Source organism: Megalopta genalis, chromosome 8 (genome assembly GCF_051020955.1).
Source record: "Megalopta genalis isolate 19385.01 chromosome 8, iyMegGena1_principal, whole genome shotgun sequence".
In the NCBI taxonomy this organism is placed as follows: domain Eukaryota; kingdom Metazoa; phylum Arthropoda; class Insecta; order Hymenoptera; family Halictidae; genus Megalopta; species Megalopta genalis.
Window position 1 is genome coordinate 13,039,949 of NC_135020.1, and position 15,340 is coordinate 13,055,288.

At 42.6% G+C, this 15,340-nt stretch overlaps 1 protein-coding gene across 1 annotated transcript; it reads left to right on the top strand.

The window, feature by feature from the left end:
• Nucleotides 1-1,471: 1,471 nt before the first annotated feature.
• On the top strand, nt 1,472-15,050 carry LOC117217559 (adenylate cyclase type 10). Its single transcript, XM_076524275.1, has 30 exons — nt 1,472-2,585; nt 2,678-2,953; nt 3,067-3,190; nt 4,185-4,387; nt 4,683-4,953; nt 6,119-6,422; nt 6,482-6,609; nt 6,698-6,853; nt 8,391-8,496; nt 8,603-8,752; nt 9,553-9,644; nt 9,709-9,861; nt 9,999-10,074; nt 10,158-10,308; nt 10,375-10,515; nt 10,581-10,730; nt 11,284-11,365; nt 11,433-11,662; nt 11,712-11,867; nt 11,930-12,045; nt 12,118-12,459; nt 12,519-12,655; nt 12,721-13,010; nt 13,072-13,270; nt 13,351-13,674; nt 13,773-13,911; nt 13,990-14,444; nt 14,520-14,598; nt 14,676-14,832; nt 14,927-15,050. Exons 1-27 carry the CDS (start codon nt 2,279-2,281, stop codon nt 14,131-14,133), a joined length of 4,947 nt encoding a protein of 1,648 aa, XP_076380390.1. The 5' UTR covers nt 1,472-2,278; the 3' UTR covers nt 14,134-14,444; nt 14,520-14,598; nt 14,676-14,832; nt 14,927-15,050.
• Nucleotides 15,051-15,340: the final 290 nt, after the last annotated feature.

A 15,340-nucleotide genomic window follows, 5' to 3' on the forward strand; every position in this document is an offset into this window, starting at 1 on the left:
CATGCCACTATTTGAAAGCATTTCGGAGACCACGTGACACGATTCGAAGGCAATTAGGAGGCCACGTGACACGATTCGATGGCAATTCGGAGGCCACATGCCACTATTTGAAAGCATTTCGGAGACCACGTGACGCGATTCGAAGGCAATTCAGAGGCCACATGCCACGATTCGAAAGCATTTCGGAGAGCACGTGACACGATTCGATGGAAATTCGGAGGCCGTGTGACACGATTCGATGGCAATTCGGAGGCCACATGCCACTATTTGAAAGCATTTCGGAGACCACGTGACACGATTCGAAGGCAATTAGGAGGCCACGTGACACGATTCGATGGCAATTCGGAGGCCACATGCCACTATTTGAAAGCATTTCGGAGACCACGTGACACGATTCGAAGGCAATTCAGAGGCCACACGCCACGATTCGAAGGCAATTCGGAGGCCGCACGACACGATTCAACGGTCATGTACCTGGTATCTACCACGTGCCTTGTAGCTCCGCGGTTTTTCTTACCTGACTCACATCCAAACAGACCATTTTGAGTTGTTTTCCGGGAATTCGTGCCACGTTCCGCATCACACGCTTAACCAACTCCGTCGATCCTTAGCATCGACGCAGCAATAAATTACATAGGTGTAGAACTAGCACAGCGAAATTCAGAGCAACCCGAAATATGGCATTTCCGGGAAATCACGGAAGTTGCTACTTAACTAAAGAGGACGTGTAGATAGGACTTCGTAACCATGAGGGGACATTTTCTGAACTATTGTCGACAGATCGGAAACAACTTGGAGGTCAGCTTTGTCCAAATTTTCAAAGATTAGCCTTTAATCTGATCGATTAAAAAGAAGCAGACTACGAAAAACAACCGGAAAAATGGATCGTTGCATCCATCGCTTGCGCGCTAAGGATCGTTTTTGTTCTGCAATTGATATCATAGCTGAAATCAATTTGAACAATGATATACAGATAAATGCAGGAAATGTTAGAAGTAGATTTGCAATCACGATGTGTTCTAGCGGTTTCTTTCTTTTCGTCTTAATTTTTTGTCTGCTATTGTATAAATTTCTAGTATCAGATGCAATAAAAAATAAATTAGATTTCAGTAATAAAACAACAGCTTTTCCTATATCAGATCTTCGTATTTATGCAGCGGCCGTAGTCAGAGTATTTATCCGATTATTTCATTATCTAATGAAATTCATGTCAAAATTTCACACTTCAGACGGAACATGGCTTTTTAGCAAAGGGCTTCGATGCTTAGATTATACTGCTCTAAGCTCTGATGTTTCGATACTGAAACGTACGCGGCCAACTTTAATGCTATTCAATCGTGGGTTCGAAGCTACAGAAAAGACAATTACGATATAGCAATTTACTGAAGCGATATCGCATACCTCGAATCAGCCAAGATGCAGAGCTCGCATTATCGAATGGTGCTGAATTTTTCTTTAAATACATTTTTTTTTAGCCAAGGTACAGACGCGGTTTGGTTTATAACCTGATTTGTTAAGACGGAAATATTGCGTTCTGAATATGGTTTCTTAACCCGTAATCACAGATCCATCGACTAGCATTGTGTCAAAACTTCTTTCACTCTGCCAATGATTCTTTACTGCACAGTCTCTTCGCTGATTCTATCTACAGTGGCCCGCAAAAATGTTCGTACACCTTATCAAACGTAATAACTTTTTTAAAACTCAACTAAATGACTTGAATTTCTTTTAGATGATAAAGAGACTATGACTCTACTGGACGATGATTAAAATGCTTCTTTTTAATTCTACTATTCCTTGGGATGACAAAAAAAAGTAAAAATTTCTCGTTTTTTAACTTTTTTATCTGAGCATACAACGAAAATTTAAAAATACCTTTCAGCATGCATATAAGTTACCGAGATCTACGAGAGGCATTTTTTTAATTTTCCGTTACAGCCTCAGATAAAAAGATTAAAAAGCGAGCTTTTTATTTTCTTTTTTTTATCATTCCGAGTGATAGCAAAATTTTAAAAAAGCATTTTGGCCACCCTCTGCTAGTCCCGCTATCATCTAAAAAAAAATTCGAGTCACTTAGTCCAGTTTTAAAAAGGTTATCGCGTTTTAAGAGGTGTACGAACAGTTTTGTGGGCCACCGTGTACTAATTAACGCGTGTCCGTCGTTACGGGTTAATCATCCGACTCCATTCCCATTCCAAAGAAGATCACTCGTCATTTGAGCGACCTTTAATTAAAACGTACAATAAACAAAGAAAAATTTATATGAGAACAGAGTGCGATGATACCTCACTATAGTGGTTCGGTCAGGGATTTGCGACAAGGTGTCCAAAAATTGATGCAATTAGGTGGGTATTTTTCTCAGTTTTCGTTTCAAAATCTATTCCATCTGCATCGTAACCGATCGAATTCTGATCGAGAAAATTCAGATGACCACGACGGCAGTCGGAAGTCACGAGCACTCGAGTCAAAATTGGAGCAGCACACGAAAATATTCGCCTCTATGTGCCCGGACGAGATTCTGGACTATTACGACAACTATCACACAAGAATGTACTATACCACTCTGATGCTTGGCGACGTATCAGGTAACGCAATAACAATAATACTGCGCGTTGAAAATAGAAGCACGAAGAAGCACGAAAATAAAGAGACTCACCGAAGCAGTGTGCGACGACAGGGTTCACGGATCTCGCTGAGAAATACACGAAAGCAGGTAAAGGTGGGCCATCGAAGTTGACCGAAACGTTGAACAGCTACATCGGTGCCATGGTGCAAGAAATACTGTCGCACAACGGCGACGTGTTGAAGTTCTCTGGCGACGCGTTCATTGTAATGTGGAAGCTAAGCAACGACATGATGATGCGCGATCTGGCGATAGAAGCCATGCAAACTGCTTGCATCATCCAAAAACACTTTGGGACTTACGAGACTGAAGTTGGCGTTACGCTCAGAGGTTCGTCCCGGTTGATCGAAGCTTCCTTAGCCGATGAATTTATCTGCAAACGTTCTAACCGTATGATCGTCATTTTCAATTGTTACACGTTCAACGAAATATGTCTAAAACAGTGAAATTAGCGATAGCTTCCGGAAGAACTTACTTCACGTCCATCGGAGATCCGGAGACCATGTCTCATTACATTATCACCGGGAAACCAGTGTGGGATGTAAAGTTTGCCGAGGGTCTCTGCCGGTAATGACACGATCGCTGTCTGTGTACAGGGCCCCCCACCAAAATCCGGACAAAAGGAACGATTCGTTTAAACAAAAGTCTATTCTTCAAATTGTGAGAATTAAAAAAAAATTACATCACACTAATAATGTCATTTTAGGACACGGTTATTCTGTGTAGCCCCCTTTGGCTTCAATGACGGCTTCTACCCTCGGCCTGAAACGACCCATTATACAGGGTGTCCTAAAATTATTGTTCAAGCGGGAAATGAGGGGTTCCTGAGGTTATTTGAGGCAACTTTCTCCTTTGCGGAAATGCAATCCGCGGCTTCGTTTACGAGTTATTACCGCAGAACGCTGACCAATGAGAGGCGAGATCAGCTAGCGCGGGGTGGCCGAGCCAATCGGCGGAACTGGGCTTCGACCGCTCGTTGGCTCGGCCGCCTCGCGCCAGCTGACCTCGCCTCTCATTGGTCAGAGTTTTTTGTTAATAACTCGTGAACGATGCCTCTGAGAAAATTTTTGTAAAGGAAAAAGTTACTTGAAATAACCTCAGGAACCCTTCATCTCCCGCTTGTGCAATAATTTTGGGACATCCTGTAGTGTCACTAACACCCAATGTTTTTGCCAGTTTTGCCAGTGACAGCACTAGATTCTCCGAGATGATGACTTGAGCCTTTTCGCTAACTGCTTGAGTCCTTACAGACTTTTCTTTCGAATGGCTCTTTCTCGTTGGATTGGCAGATCATTTCTCGAATGTCTCTGGATCAATATATTTAGCGGCAACATTATAGACGGTCGAATCTCGAGTATCCAAAGAACCGAATAATTTCAGTCCGCGAACGCTCAGCGCAACGCGCACTCGATCTTATCTGCTCGGATGTTTTGAGGTTATGTGCGCACAGGAAATTCAAATTTAAGTTTGTCCGAATTTTGGCGACGGGCCCTGTAGACTTTTAAAGCTGTCGAACCGTCCTCGTTGGACCCATTTTGCTATTCAACGTACCTTTTGTCAGAGGCGGCGACATTCTGGTTGCACCCAGTAGTTGGCAGTGGGTGAATCCGAACGAGTATGTGCACGAAACGTTATCGGACGGTGTCCACACCTTGATCATAGCGTGCACCAGTTCGTGGTACCAATCTAAGGAAGACGAGCCGGTGTCCAGTACCGAGGGTGAGTCGCAAATCGAACAACGCGTTTACTTCCTCGCTAACGACTAGACAGCTAATCTTTATAATAATAAATAAGACAATAAAATATAAAGATACATTATAAGATTTATTATAAGATAATAAAATAAATAAGATAATAAGCAAAAATTGTCAGCGCCGATTGTAAGAAACATCATCGGTTTAACGATTAAACCGTTCGTTTAAAAGAGGATACAGATCGCGCGGAATACTACGACCCGAAGTTCATCTCGACAACAGCAATAGAGTCAGAAGCAGACGCGATGATCACTGCGACCAGCAATTTGGAAGCGCAGTTCCGGCAAATCGATTACACCCGTGAGTAATGCCGCGAATCATTGGGAACGTCGTCGATGTGGTGTTCCGCTTCTCAGTGCGGCCGAAAGTTGTGAAAATAGCGAAGGCTCGTCTGAAAGACGCCCTGAGAAGCTACATGCTGAGACCAGTGATCAGATCCGTGGAGATGGACGAGCCTATGGAATACCTGACAGAGATGAGACAGGTAGTGATCGTGTTCATCAACGTCCTAACGTCGACGGTAGGCAAGAAGACGCTGATCAGCTTGGTCAACTCGGCTTACAAACTGGTTTGCAAGTGAGCTCATTAGATGGGAGCTTGAGAATTGACGCTTTATTCGACGAACGCATCGGTATCGAGTGACATAAAGGCTTGTTGCCACTGGCTTGGCCTTGCCACGCAGCTTTGTCGACCGAACGAGAGCCGATCCTTTTAAAATACGCGTTTCCACTACAGAGTGTCCCAAAAATGTCTCGCGATCCGATAGTGGCGGGTTCCTCAGGTCATTTGAAGCAACTTTTTCCTTTAGAAAAATTTTCTCCGAGGCACCATTAACGAGTTATTAACGAAAAACAGTGACCAATGAGAGGCGAGCTCAGCTGGCGCGAGGCGGCCGAGCCAACGGCGCCAGCGGTCGAGCGGTCGAATCCCAGCTCAGCTGGCGTGAGCCGGCCGAGCCAACGGCGCCAGCGGTCGAGCGGTCGAATCCCAGCTCAGCTGGCGCGAGGCAGCCGAGTCAATGAGCAGAACTAGGCTTCGTGCGCTGGTTGGCTGGGCCGCCTCGCGTCAGCCGTACTCGATTCTTATTGGTCACTGTTTTTCGTTAATAACTCGTTAACGGTGCCTCGGAGAAAATTTTTGTAAAGGAAAAAGTTGCTTCAAATTGCCTGAGGGACCCGCCATTTCCGGATTACGAGACATTTTTTTTTACTCAGTTTCGCTGTTAAGTTAAGTTTCCCAATACATTTCACAGCTCGAGATCTCGAGATCGCGAGTGTTTCGGGACTCCCGAAAGCTTCGGGACTGTGCTCGGTTCTGGGTCGGTCTCGGGCGACCTCGGGCGGGCTCGGGCGGTCTCGGTCTATGTAAGAATCTAGCGTCACACGCGATCTGTTCGGGATTCAGTTGTCAACTACACACTGAAGAAGAAAAAGAAAACAAGACAGTAATGATATAAGTCTTTGATAATGTCTCGAAATGATAATATAGAATAGTTCGCACACTTCGCCCTTACGTAAACTTAAAATAAGAAGAATATAAATAAAAAATGCAATCTTTGGAACGGCAGAAACGAAGCCAATGGCAACGTACGCCTTAACGATAAATAACGATGTCGGACATAGCGTTACTTTCCACACTATTATACCGTCTCCTGTGTCAACTCTCGAGCTCTCACTCCCTTCTCCTCCAGCTGCGACGAAAATATTTTGGCTGTGATAAAAATGACTTGGATCAAATCAAGGATCGTCGGTGGAATGCACGGATGCGTGAACAAGACCTCCCTCTTCGATAAGGACCTGATGTTTCTCTGCGTGTTCGGTTTGCGTGGTGACAAACACGAGTTGGAATCCCAGATCGGACTGAAATGCGCGGCGAAGGTGCGCAACACCCTCCTGACCGTGGAGAACGTGAAATCTGTGACCGTCAGCGTGACCACGGGAATGACGTACTGCGGAGTCGTCGGCCATATTCTCCGGAGGGAATACACGGTCATCGGGATATCAGTGAACAAGGCTGCGAGGCTCATGGTCGCCTACAAGGACAAAGTGAGTCGTCAAACCGGAGAGGACGAAGATTTATTCGATTCCAATTCGCGCGATTTCAGGTGGTCTGCGACCGAGAAAGCTTCCTCCATTCTCATCTCGAGGCCAGGCACTTCATTCTGCAGGAACCGAGATACTTGAAGGGAATCACGAACGTGGGTCCGATATACGAGTTCCAGGAGCAGCCGAAGTAAGTTCCACGTGCGGAAAAAAATACTCGTTTAAATTTCGATTATTAAAAAATAATCGCTTTATGCAATTAATCCGTGTTCGATCAGGTACAGCATGACGGATCAAGTGTGGACCAAGTATCCACTACTCGGCAGAGAAGCCGAGATAGCGAAGTTCCAGAAGATAATGATGAATCTGCTGGAATACTCTACTAAGCCGCCGAACAAAGGCGCGAGACCTAAATACAACACGCTGATTATAAAGTAATCATGCGCATACGAGAAAATTGATTTCCTGCGGATGTATCTTTCATTAGAAAGATTAATTCAGTTATTATATATATATATAATAACTATAATAATAATATATAATATATATTATATATTATTATTATATTATAATATAATAATAATAATATAATAATAATATAATAATAATAATATAATAATAATATATAATATATATTATATATTATAATAATAATATAATAATAATATATAATATATATTATATATATATTATAATATTTATTATATATATATATAATAAATTATTCAGTTATTGCAAAGATTTATCATTTGGCCGGAAAGTGGCAGGTTTAGGCTCGTGACATGTCTACGTACTGCCTTGGATCATGCTTCAAGGCCGAATCATTCTACCATTTTATTTATATTGGAATATTCGCATTACGCGCGCCGTGCTCGCGGCGTGTCATGCACCACCCGGCACCGTCCGTGTTTACACTCGCAGGCAGGCCCGAGCCAGACTTGCTTCGCCCGCAACCAAAACAAAGCGAGATAGAACTACGGAACTGGTATGACGTGGACAGTGTGCGCAATCTTTCGTTCCAGCGTTGCAGGCAAGAACTCAGGAACTACATGCAAAAAAAGGAATTTATGAAGGCTAGATGGTGGCTCGAGTTTTGGTGACCATCTGTGGGTCATAATTAAGTAACATATTAAATTCTGAAGAAAGTAACGGCTTTTCAGAGAAACTGATTGTATTGTGATGGGGTCGAAAGCGAATTTCCTGATTCTTTTCGGCCTTCAATTCGTAGTGTTAACACATTTTTCAAAAAGTATAACTGTATCGTTCAAGACGTCCTATTTTAAAGAATGCTTTACACTTGCTCTATCATCAATTTCAAGGCGTAATCATAACTTGCTAAGTATAATACAGTTATACGAGTATAACAAGCATTTATTTAACTTCTATTTCGTATAATTAAGATTGCTTTCCTAAAATATTTAAGTTAATATTAATATGAGTTATAAAATAATATTAAGTTAATATTAATATATATTAATATTTAAGTTAATATTAATATGAGTTATAAAATAATATTAAGTTAATATTAATATATATTAATATTTAAGTTAATATTAATATGAGTTATAAAATAATATTAAGTTAATATTAATATGAGTTATAAAATAATATTAAGTTAATATTAATATATATTAATATTTAAGTTAATATTAATATATATTAATATTTATATTTTTCATAAAAATCAACATAATCTTACAAAAGTAAAGTCTTATTTTAATTAGAAAAAGCTCACGAGAGAGAGAGAGAGAGAGAGAGAGAGAGAGATCGTATTAGGAAAAGTCCCATTAACAATTAATAAAAAAATAAAGAAGTTAGCCTGCTGCCTGGCACCATGCTCGCACGTCTAGTACGAATATGTACTCTCAATCGAGCATGCTGCTAGCCCGTAGATGTGTCACGAGCCTCAGCGTTAAGTCGAAAGCGTTCAACCTACTGAAACTTACGCGGTCAATTTCTAACTTCTTTCAGAGGCGAGCCGAGAATAGGTAAGACGAAGCTGCTCGACGAATTTATGCAGAATGTTCCGGAGGGGCTGCGCAACAACTACGTTTCCCTGCGGCCGATTAACGCCAAGGTTGACATTTGTCGCTTCTCGAAAACCCTCCTCCACAAAAACTTGTAAAGTCTCTTTCTCCATGTTCGGCACTTGAAAGTGTGACACGGCAAATCTCTCGGCGCAGACCCCGTACAGCCTGATTTCCCTGATATTCTCTCTATGCCTGTCCTTGACCATATCGACGACCCGCAAAGAACGCGAGGACAAATTACTCCAACGACTGGCCAGAGTGCGCCAAACCTATTTCCTCTGCTCCCTCAATCAGCTCTTCAACGTGCGCTTTCCCATGTCGGAACGGTACAACAGTCTCTCCAAGTTAGAGAAGTGGAAGATCCTGCGGAAGTTCCTGCTGAAACTGGTGAAGGCCTGCTTCACGGAGTTTTGGGTGATGATCATCGACGACGCCGAATACAGCGACCAGGAGTCGCTTCAACTCTTCGACGTTCTGACGAAGAGGGACATGGTGTACTATGTTCTGGGCATTGGCCGGAAACTGGGGACCGAATTTCACATCCATCGGAATATCCTAGGCAAAGCCAAAGTAACCGATTATTTTCTGCTTGCGGATTCCTTATAGAAAACCCTGCCACGAATCGATTTGCTTCAGAGCTTCTCTCTTCAGAGAGAGAACAAGCAGCGTTTTCTAGAAAGAGTCTTCGATTGATCTAACGCTATACAAAGTATCCTAAAATTATTGTACAAGCGGGAAATGGGGGGTTCTTGAGGTCATTTGAAGTAACTTTTTCCTTTACAAAAATTTTCTCGGAGGCATCGTTTACGAGTTATTGATGAAAAACGGTGACCAATGAGAGCCAAGATCAGCTGGCGCGAGGCGGCCGAGCCAACGAGCGATCGAAGCCCAGTTCCGCTCATTGGCTCGGCTGCCTCGCGCTAGCTAATCTCGTCTCTCATTGGTCACTGTTTTTCGCTAGTAACTCGTAAACTAAGTCTCCGATTGAATTTTTCCTAAGGAAAAAGTTACTTCAAATGACCTCGTGAACCCCTCATTTCCCGCATGTACAATAATTTTGGAACATCCAGTAGACTTCTTCTTATTTGATTCCTCATTGAAAGATTATAGAACTTCACGGAGTAGACAGGTGGTTTCACGCGGGCCTCGCTTGTCAAACATTGAATGTGAATGCTTTGCCCGCAGAGCTTGAGAAGTAAGTTTGCTAGAACTTGATGGGATCTCAGTACATATTTAGTGACGACTGTGACTGCTTCAAGACTCTTACAAGAGAAGAGCTTCGGGAATCCGGGCTGGATTGAGAGCTACTTGGTGAGTCTGTTGCAAGCCGGGGGCCTGGAAATAGTAATAATTAGTAAGAACGAAGCCATAGAGAAGGGCTACGTGATACCTCCGGTGACCATGTTGAAAAGGTTCGTTCGAGCAAGAATATTAAATATTTTCCTTGCCCTCCTGAATTTGCGATACTTCTTATATCATTAAAAAAGATAGATGGAGAATGTAGAACACTTACATTCGTTGCACTCATCGAATGAAATTCTGGAAACAGATTCGCGAAATCGGCGAGCACCATGAAACAACCAGAACGCAAGGACAGATGGCAGATGTACCGATCAAGTTTCAAGGTTCGCGTTCCTTGCGTTCTTCGCCACGCAATTTCAATTTAATTAACACATTAAGTAATTAGCTAATTACCGTCTTAAATTAGGACAGCATGATGTCACTGATAGAGGAGAACATTGCCAGGAACGTTCTGCAGGGGCAGTCGGCTATCGTGACCGATGAGACCTTGATCGCGGTTTGCAAAATCTCGGACAAGTTCGTGTACGAGGACGTCGACACCGAGATCACAATGGACGGTAAAGGCTGAATCCTCGAGGCAGATACCGAACGAACAAGTTTCCACATTTCATTTGTCGCTTTAGTTATGATCTTGAAGCTCTTCGATTCCCTAACACCTTTGGACCAGCTCCTGCTGAAGTGCGCTTCCATAATTGGCGAGACTGTCAACAGACACATGCTGGAGAGTTTGATGAACATATCCGAGAAAAGAGAAATCGGGCTAGGTAATTGCAGGATCGTGACCTAACAAGGATGTGCGAAACGATTGAAAGCTCCCTCGTTGTCTCAGCTGTTGCAAAACTGTTCGAGATTCGAGTCTTTGGTTGTGCTACCGGCGACTTCACCAACTACTCGGGACCGATAATATTTATCCAGAACATGCGGAACCCGGCGTCGGAGACTGGTATCTTCTGCAATTGCATCGGTCTTACTATTCCAGGTGCGCGAAGACCAAAAGCTAGACTCCCCGTCGAAGTTAAATTGTTTTGTCATCACAGTTTCTATTAACTGCTTCGCTGTCGCTCTCTCTCTCTCTCTCTCTCTCTCTCTGACGCTCTTCGTCACTCTTCTCTCCCTATTCATTTCTGTTCTCTCTCTTTTCGTCTCTCTTCTCTCTATACGTCCCTTTCTCTCTCTCTCTCTCTCTCTCTCTCTCTCTCTCTCTCTCTCTCTCTCTCTCTCTCTCTCTCTGTCTCTGACGCTCTTCGTCACTCTTCTCTCCCTATTCATTTCTGTTCTCTCTCTTTTCGTCTCTCTTCTCTCTATTCGTCCCTTTCTCCCTCTATTCCTCTCTCTCTCTTTCTCTCTCTCTCTCTCTCTCTCTCTCTCTCTCTCTGACGCTCTTCGTCACTTTTCTCTCCCTATTCATTTCTGTTCTCTCTCTTTTCGTCTCTCTTCTCTCTATTCGTCCCTTTCTCCCTCTATTCCTCTCTCTCTCTCTCTATCTCTCTCTCTCACGGACATGTTAAGTCGCTACGCCGATACCTTTCTAGCCGAGCTAGATGATCTTCCACGGCACGCTTCCTGCGGTTTGATGAGGTTCAAAATGACGATGTTTCGCGATACGACCTATCGGTGAGCAACGATCTCTGCGACCTGCGAATTTTTCATGTCTGCTAATGAGCTGTACGCCGCGGTGCAGACTGCTCACGGAGAACCAAAAGATGGAGCTACACAACCAGGCATTGAAGTACCTGAAGCAATATTCGAGACGTTGCCAGTCCTGCGGTGAGGGCCAGTTCGCAAAATTGCTAGGGAAGATCTCGAAACGGGAGGAGAGATTGAGGAGGCCGTCCGTGATCGAGGAAATGTTTGGTAGCGCGGAGTTCGAGACCATGCGTGACGTTCAGGGGACAAAGAATGGTAGTAAATGACGTTCGAAGCATCTTCGGCGGTTGAACGAATCGTCTTTGGTGAACAGTGCAGCGTGGCAAGTGGTTCTCTTGCCTGAACATGTTCAGACGCATCGAAAGAAGTCCGACGGTCACGTTCTCCGACGCGGACTTCAACAATTGCCAGTGCGATCTGATATTAATGACGGTGTACACGCAGATGCTGGACCATTGTCGCGGCATTGGTAATGTCGGATCAATCGGTACCCGTGTAAGAAATAAACGCTTGTGACTTTCCGTTTATCAGGAAAAAATGAGATGACAATTACCGCCATTTTGGAGTTCGCGGAGATCTGCCTGATGACCTTCAATATACCGCAAGCTCGTAAACTACTGGTAGAAAGCGAGTCGATTCTGGCCCAGGTAGGAATATACACGAAAGACTCGTCTGGATTACTATGAGAAATTTTCATTTTGTCGCGTCGATGCCCGCAGTTGTTCCAATCGGCGAACGACGAGATAATCCTGCTGCCCTACCTTAGCGCCAAGATTCAGACCCTGCAAGGACAATGTTATCTCGAAAGTGGCTCGCTCTTCGAAGCGGAGAAGATCCTCGAGGCGGCTTTGCATAATTTAGGCTACAAGTTCCCGAAGATCGATTTGATGATCGACATATTCTCGACCAAAGAACTGCTGAGGCTGAAATGGAATTTGAAGTGCGGGTATCATATCGAAAGCACCAACGAACGCGTTGTCGCAGAAGGCAGCATAACCGAGACCGTGGACTATCTCGAACAGTTAGCCGAATGCTTGGCGCAGATGTTCGATCTTTTCAGGGTAATTGATCGATTAGAATGACAAATTCTTAGACGAAACTCATGTGTACCGATGATTAGATCAAAGGCATGAAAAGGCACGCGCGACTGGCAGCTATCTGGTGCTTGAACACTGCTTTAAGGACCACTGGGAACTTCTTCGTTTTGAGCACATCCTACACCAACATGTTGATCACTGCGCACATGTACGAGGACAGGTTTGTGACGGTACGATGCAATTGAATTGATCATTTTTGAGGAAGATACCTTCTCTAATTTCCAGAGCTATTATACCGTCTTTGGAGGAGAAGGGCCTCGACATTTGCAGGCAAAGCAGAGACGCCATCGAAGCCCAGGAATTGAACATGATCGCTCTGCTTTACGCGGGAATATTTTTCTCGAGATGGGTAAACGGACAAGTCTCTAAAGCGATCAAAATCGGCTTCGTCTGCTGCAGAATGGCTGCCACGATCGGCTCCACGTTTCTGAAACAGTTGATCATGCCTCGTCTGACTCATCTACTCATGCTTTCTTGCCGCTATTCGGAGGCGATCACACAGCTAAGAGAACTGGGTAATTAAGCGTTGAACGTTGAAGAAGCTACTTAGTCTTCCAGACATTTTATGAATCGCAGAGTTCGAGTCCAACAACGATCTAGACAAATCCGGTCGCACCTGGTACTACGCGCTCTGCGCCGATTTACAATTGGATACCGGTATCACGCTACTGTCTTTCAAAAGCTGCGAACGGTATTACCTTCGGGAAGGTGAGTCGATGATCAGCCTACACGACCCAGAAGCGGAAAGACGGTACTTCATCTCCATGTGGCTATGGTACTCGATCATGGATCGTCTTTTGTTCGATTCTTTTGTTACCGTGAGTCCATTGTAATTATGGAAAATTTGTTCCCAAGGTGCATTAGAACAGGACAATGGGAAGCTTCTAAAATCTGGGAGAGAAAAAGTGTGACCGAGACGTCGATCATGGATGAACACATAGTAGCAGCCACCATCACCGCCTTGAAGAGGCTCGAGGGTTTGCTTATTCTTTATGGTAGCTATATTTTACGAATCTGCTTCCAACTTCTCCAACAGCTTTGCAATAATGAACTACGCTCGCGGTTAGTGCACAAATTAAACAGCAGAAACGTCGATGCGGCGACTACTCTGTCGCAAGTAAAAGACATATTCAGGGAGATGAAGATGGTGACTAAGATTGTTAAGATCACAATTCCCAGGTGGGGACTGCCGACGTAATAAATTAGTTGTAAATACGATTGCGATATTAATTTCACTGAGAGATTGAACGTTGCTAAGCAGCTTCGTGACATTACAGGTACATGTTTTTGAAAGCGTATTATTATATGATCAACTTTCAAAGAAATACTGCGATGAAACTACTGAGACGATTGAAGAAAATATGTATGAAGGTGGAGAACCAAATGATCTACACCTGGGCACTTCATTTTGAGAAGGTTTACTGTCGTTATTATTGAATTTACTTGCGATGCTGAGTGTTCAGGATATACTGTATAATAATTACATTTTTATAGGTATGGTCTGGTGGTTCGTCCGAGGTACTAGATGACAGATGGAAGCAGAATGCAGAGAAAAAAATGAGTGAATGGTCCGAGATCAACGCAAATGAAACTACGATGGTCGTCTTCACATTTCCATTACCAACACATCCCAATTAATCTTCCTGCGTTGACATATAAATGTATAAATATGGAATATTAATGTAATTTTAATCTACGAAATAGAAGTTTTCTTTTAAACCAAGTTTTCAAAACCTATCATCGCTTACTTACATAGTAGTATTTTCTGACAATTGTATCCTAAAATATGTATACATACATAGTATCAAATATTTGATATGAGCGTATAACAAATGACATACTCGCGAGTCAAACTTCAGGTGTCTTCAGACACTGCAAATTATTCTATGAGCTAATCAGGAATCAAAATCCTTGTATAAAAGATACATCTACTACATTTCAATCATGTCGTAAGTAAACTAAGAGTTTGCATCATCGTAGTAAATGCTAAATGTTAATTTCTTATTGTCTCAACCACCATGTAGCGCAAGTGCAAATTGTTCACCTTGTCAATCAGTCGTTTCTCCAACAATTTTTGTAGATCCTAATTCTAGATCTTGCACAGTAAGTCGTACAAAAAAAATTGATGTTTTATCAAAGTTTCTATAAAAAAGACCTTGAAATATATTATACATTCACAGGTTTCCTTTCCTGCAATATGTACTCCTTATGCAGTTCTCTCTAATTTCCCTCGTGCTCCTTACAGTGGTTGTTCATCTCATCTATTATATTGTGATAAATATCAACCAATTTCAACATTACGTAATGTTCGTTCTGCTTATACATGTCCTCCTTACAGTAAGATATCTATATCTTTGCTTTATATGTATATATATATTGCAAAATTTTTGTGCCTATGATTGAATAAAAACAAAACTTATTTTATTTGCAGCATCAAGCACATATAGATGTTAAATTTAGATCCAAATTGTGATATTGTAATTTAATTAATAATTACGACATTATGTTGTCATAGCTCTAAATAAAGTGTGTAAAGAATCATATTCAACACCAGAGTGGTCTGAAAACAATTTTATTTTTATATGTAATACAAACAGCTAGTTTATGTATCGTTGCCCTACCAGTCACGTTTTGGTTTCTGCGAGACAGACGATAGCTTCCAAAGATTATGGGGCAGCGGCTTTCTTTCTACTTGATTATGTCGTGGGTGTTTTTTACATATTATATATTTTCTATCATTCTTCCACACTTCATGACATTGTCTACACCTTCTATGTAAAATCGTTTTCATCTTTAAGCCACAGGTAATATTATATATAGGTACAAACGGCAGAAGCAAACTTCC

Excerpts from the sequence above, each read along its gene's own strand:
- LOC117217559 (XM_076524275.1), top strand. The coding sequence starts at position 2,279 with ATGATACCTCACTATAGTGGTTCGGTCAGGGATTTGCGACAAGGTGTC. Across the intron at positions 10,516-10,580 it reads GAAAAGAGAAATCGGGCTAG|CTGTTGCAAAACTGTTCGAG; the intron begins GTAATTGCAGGA and ends TCGTTGTCTCAG. Across the intron at positions 12,656-12,720 it reads GCGCACATGTACGAGGACAG|AGCTATTATACCGTCTTTGG; the intron begins GTTTGTGACGGT and ends TCTAATTTCCAG.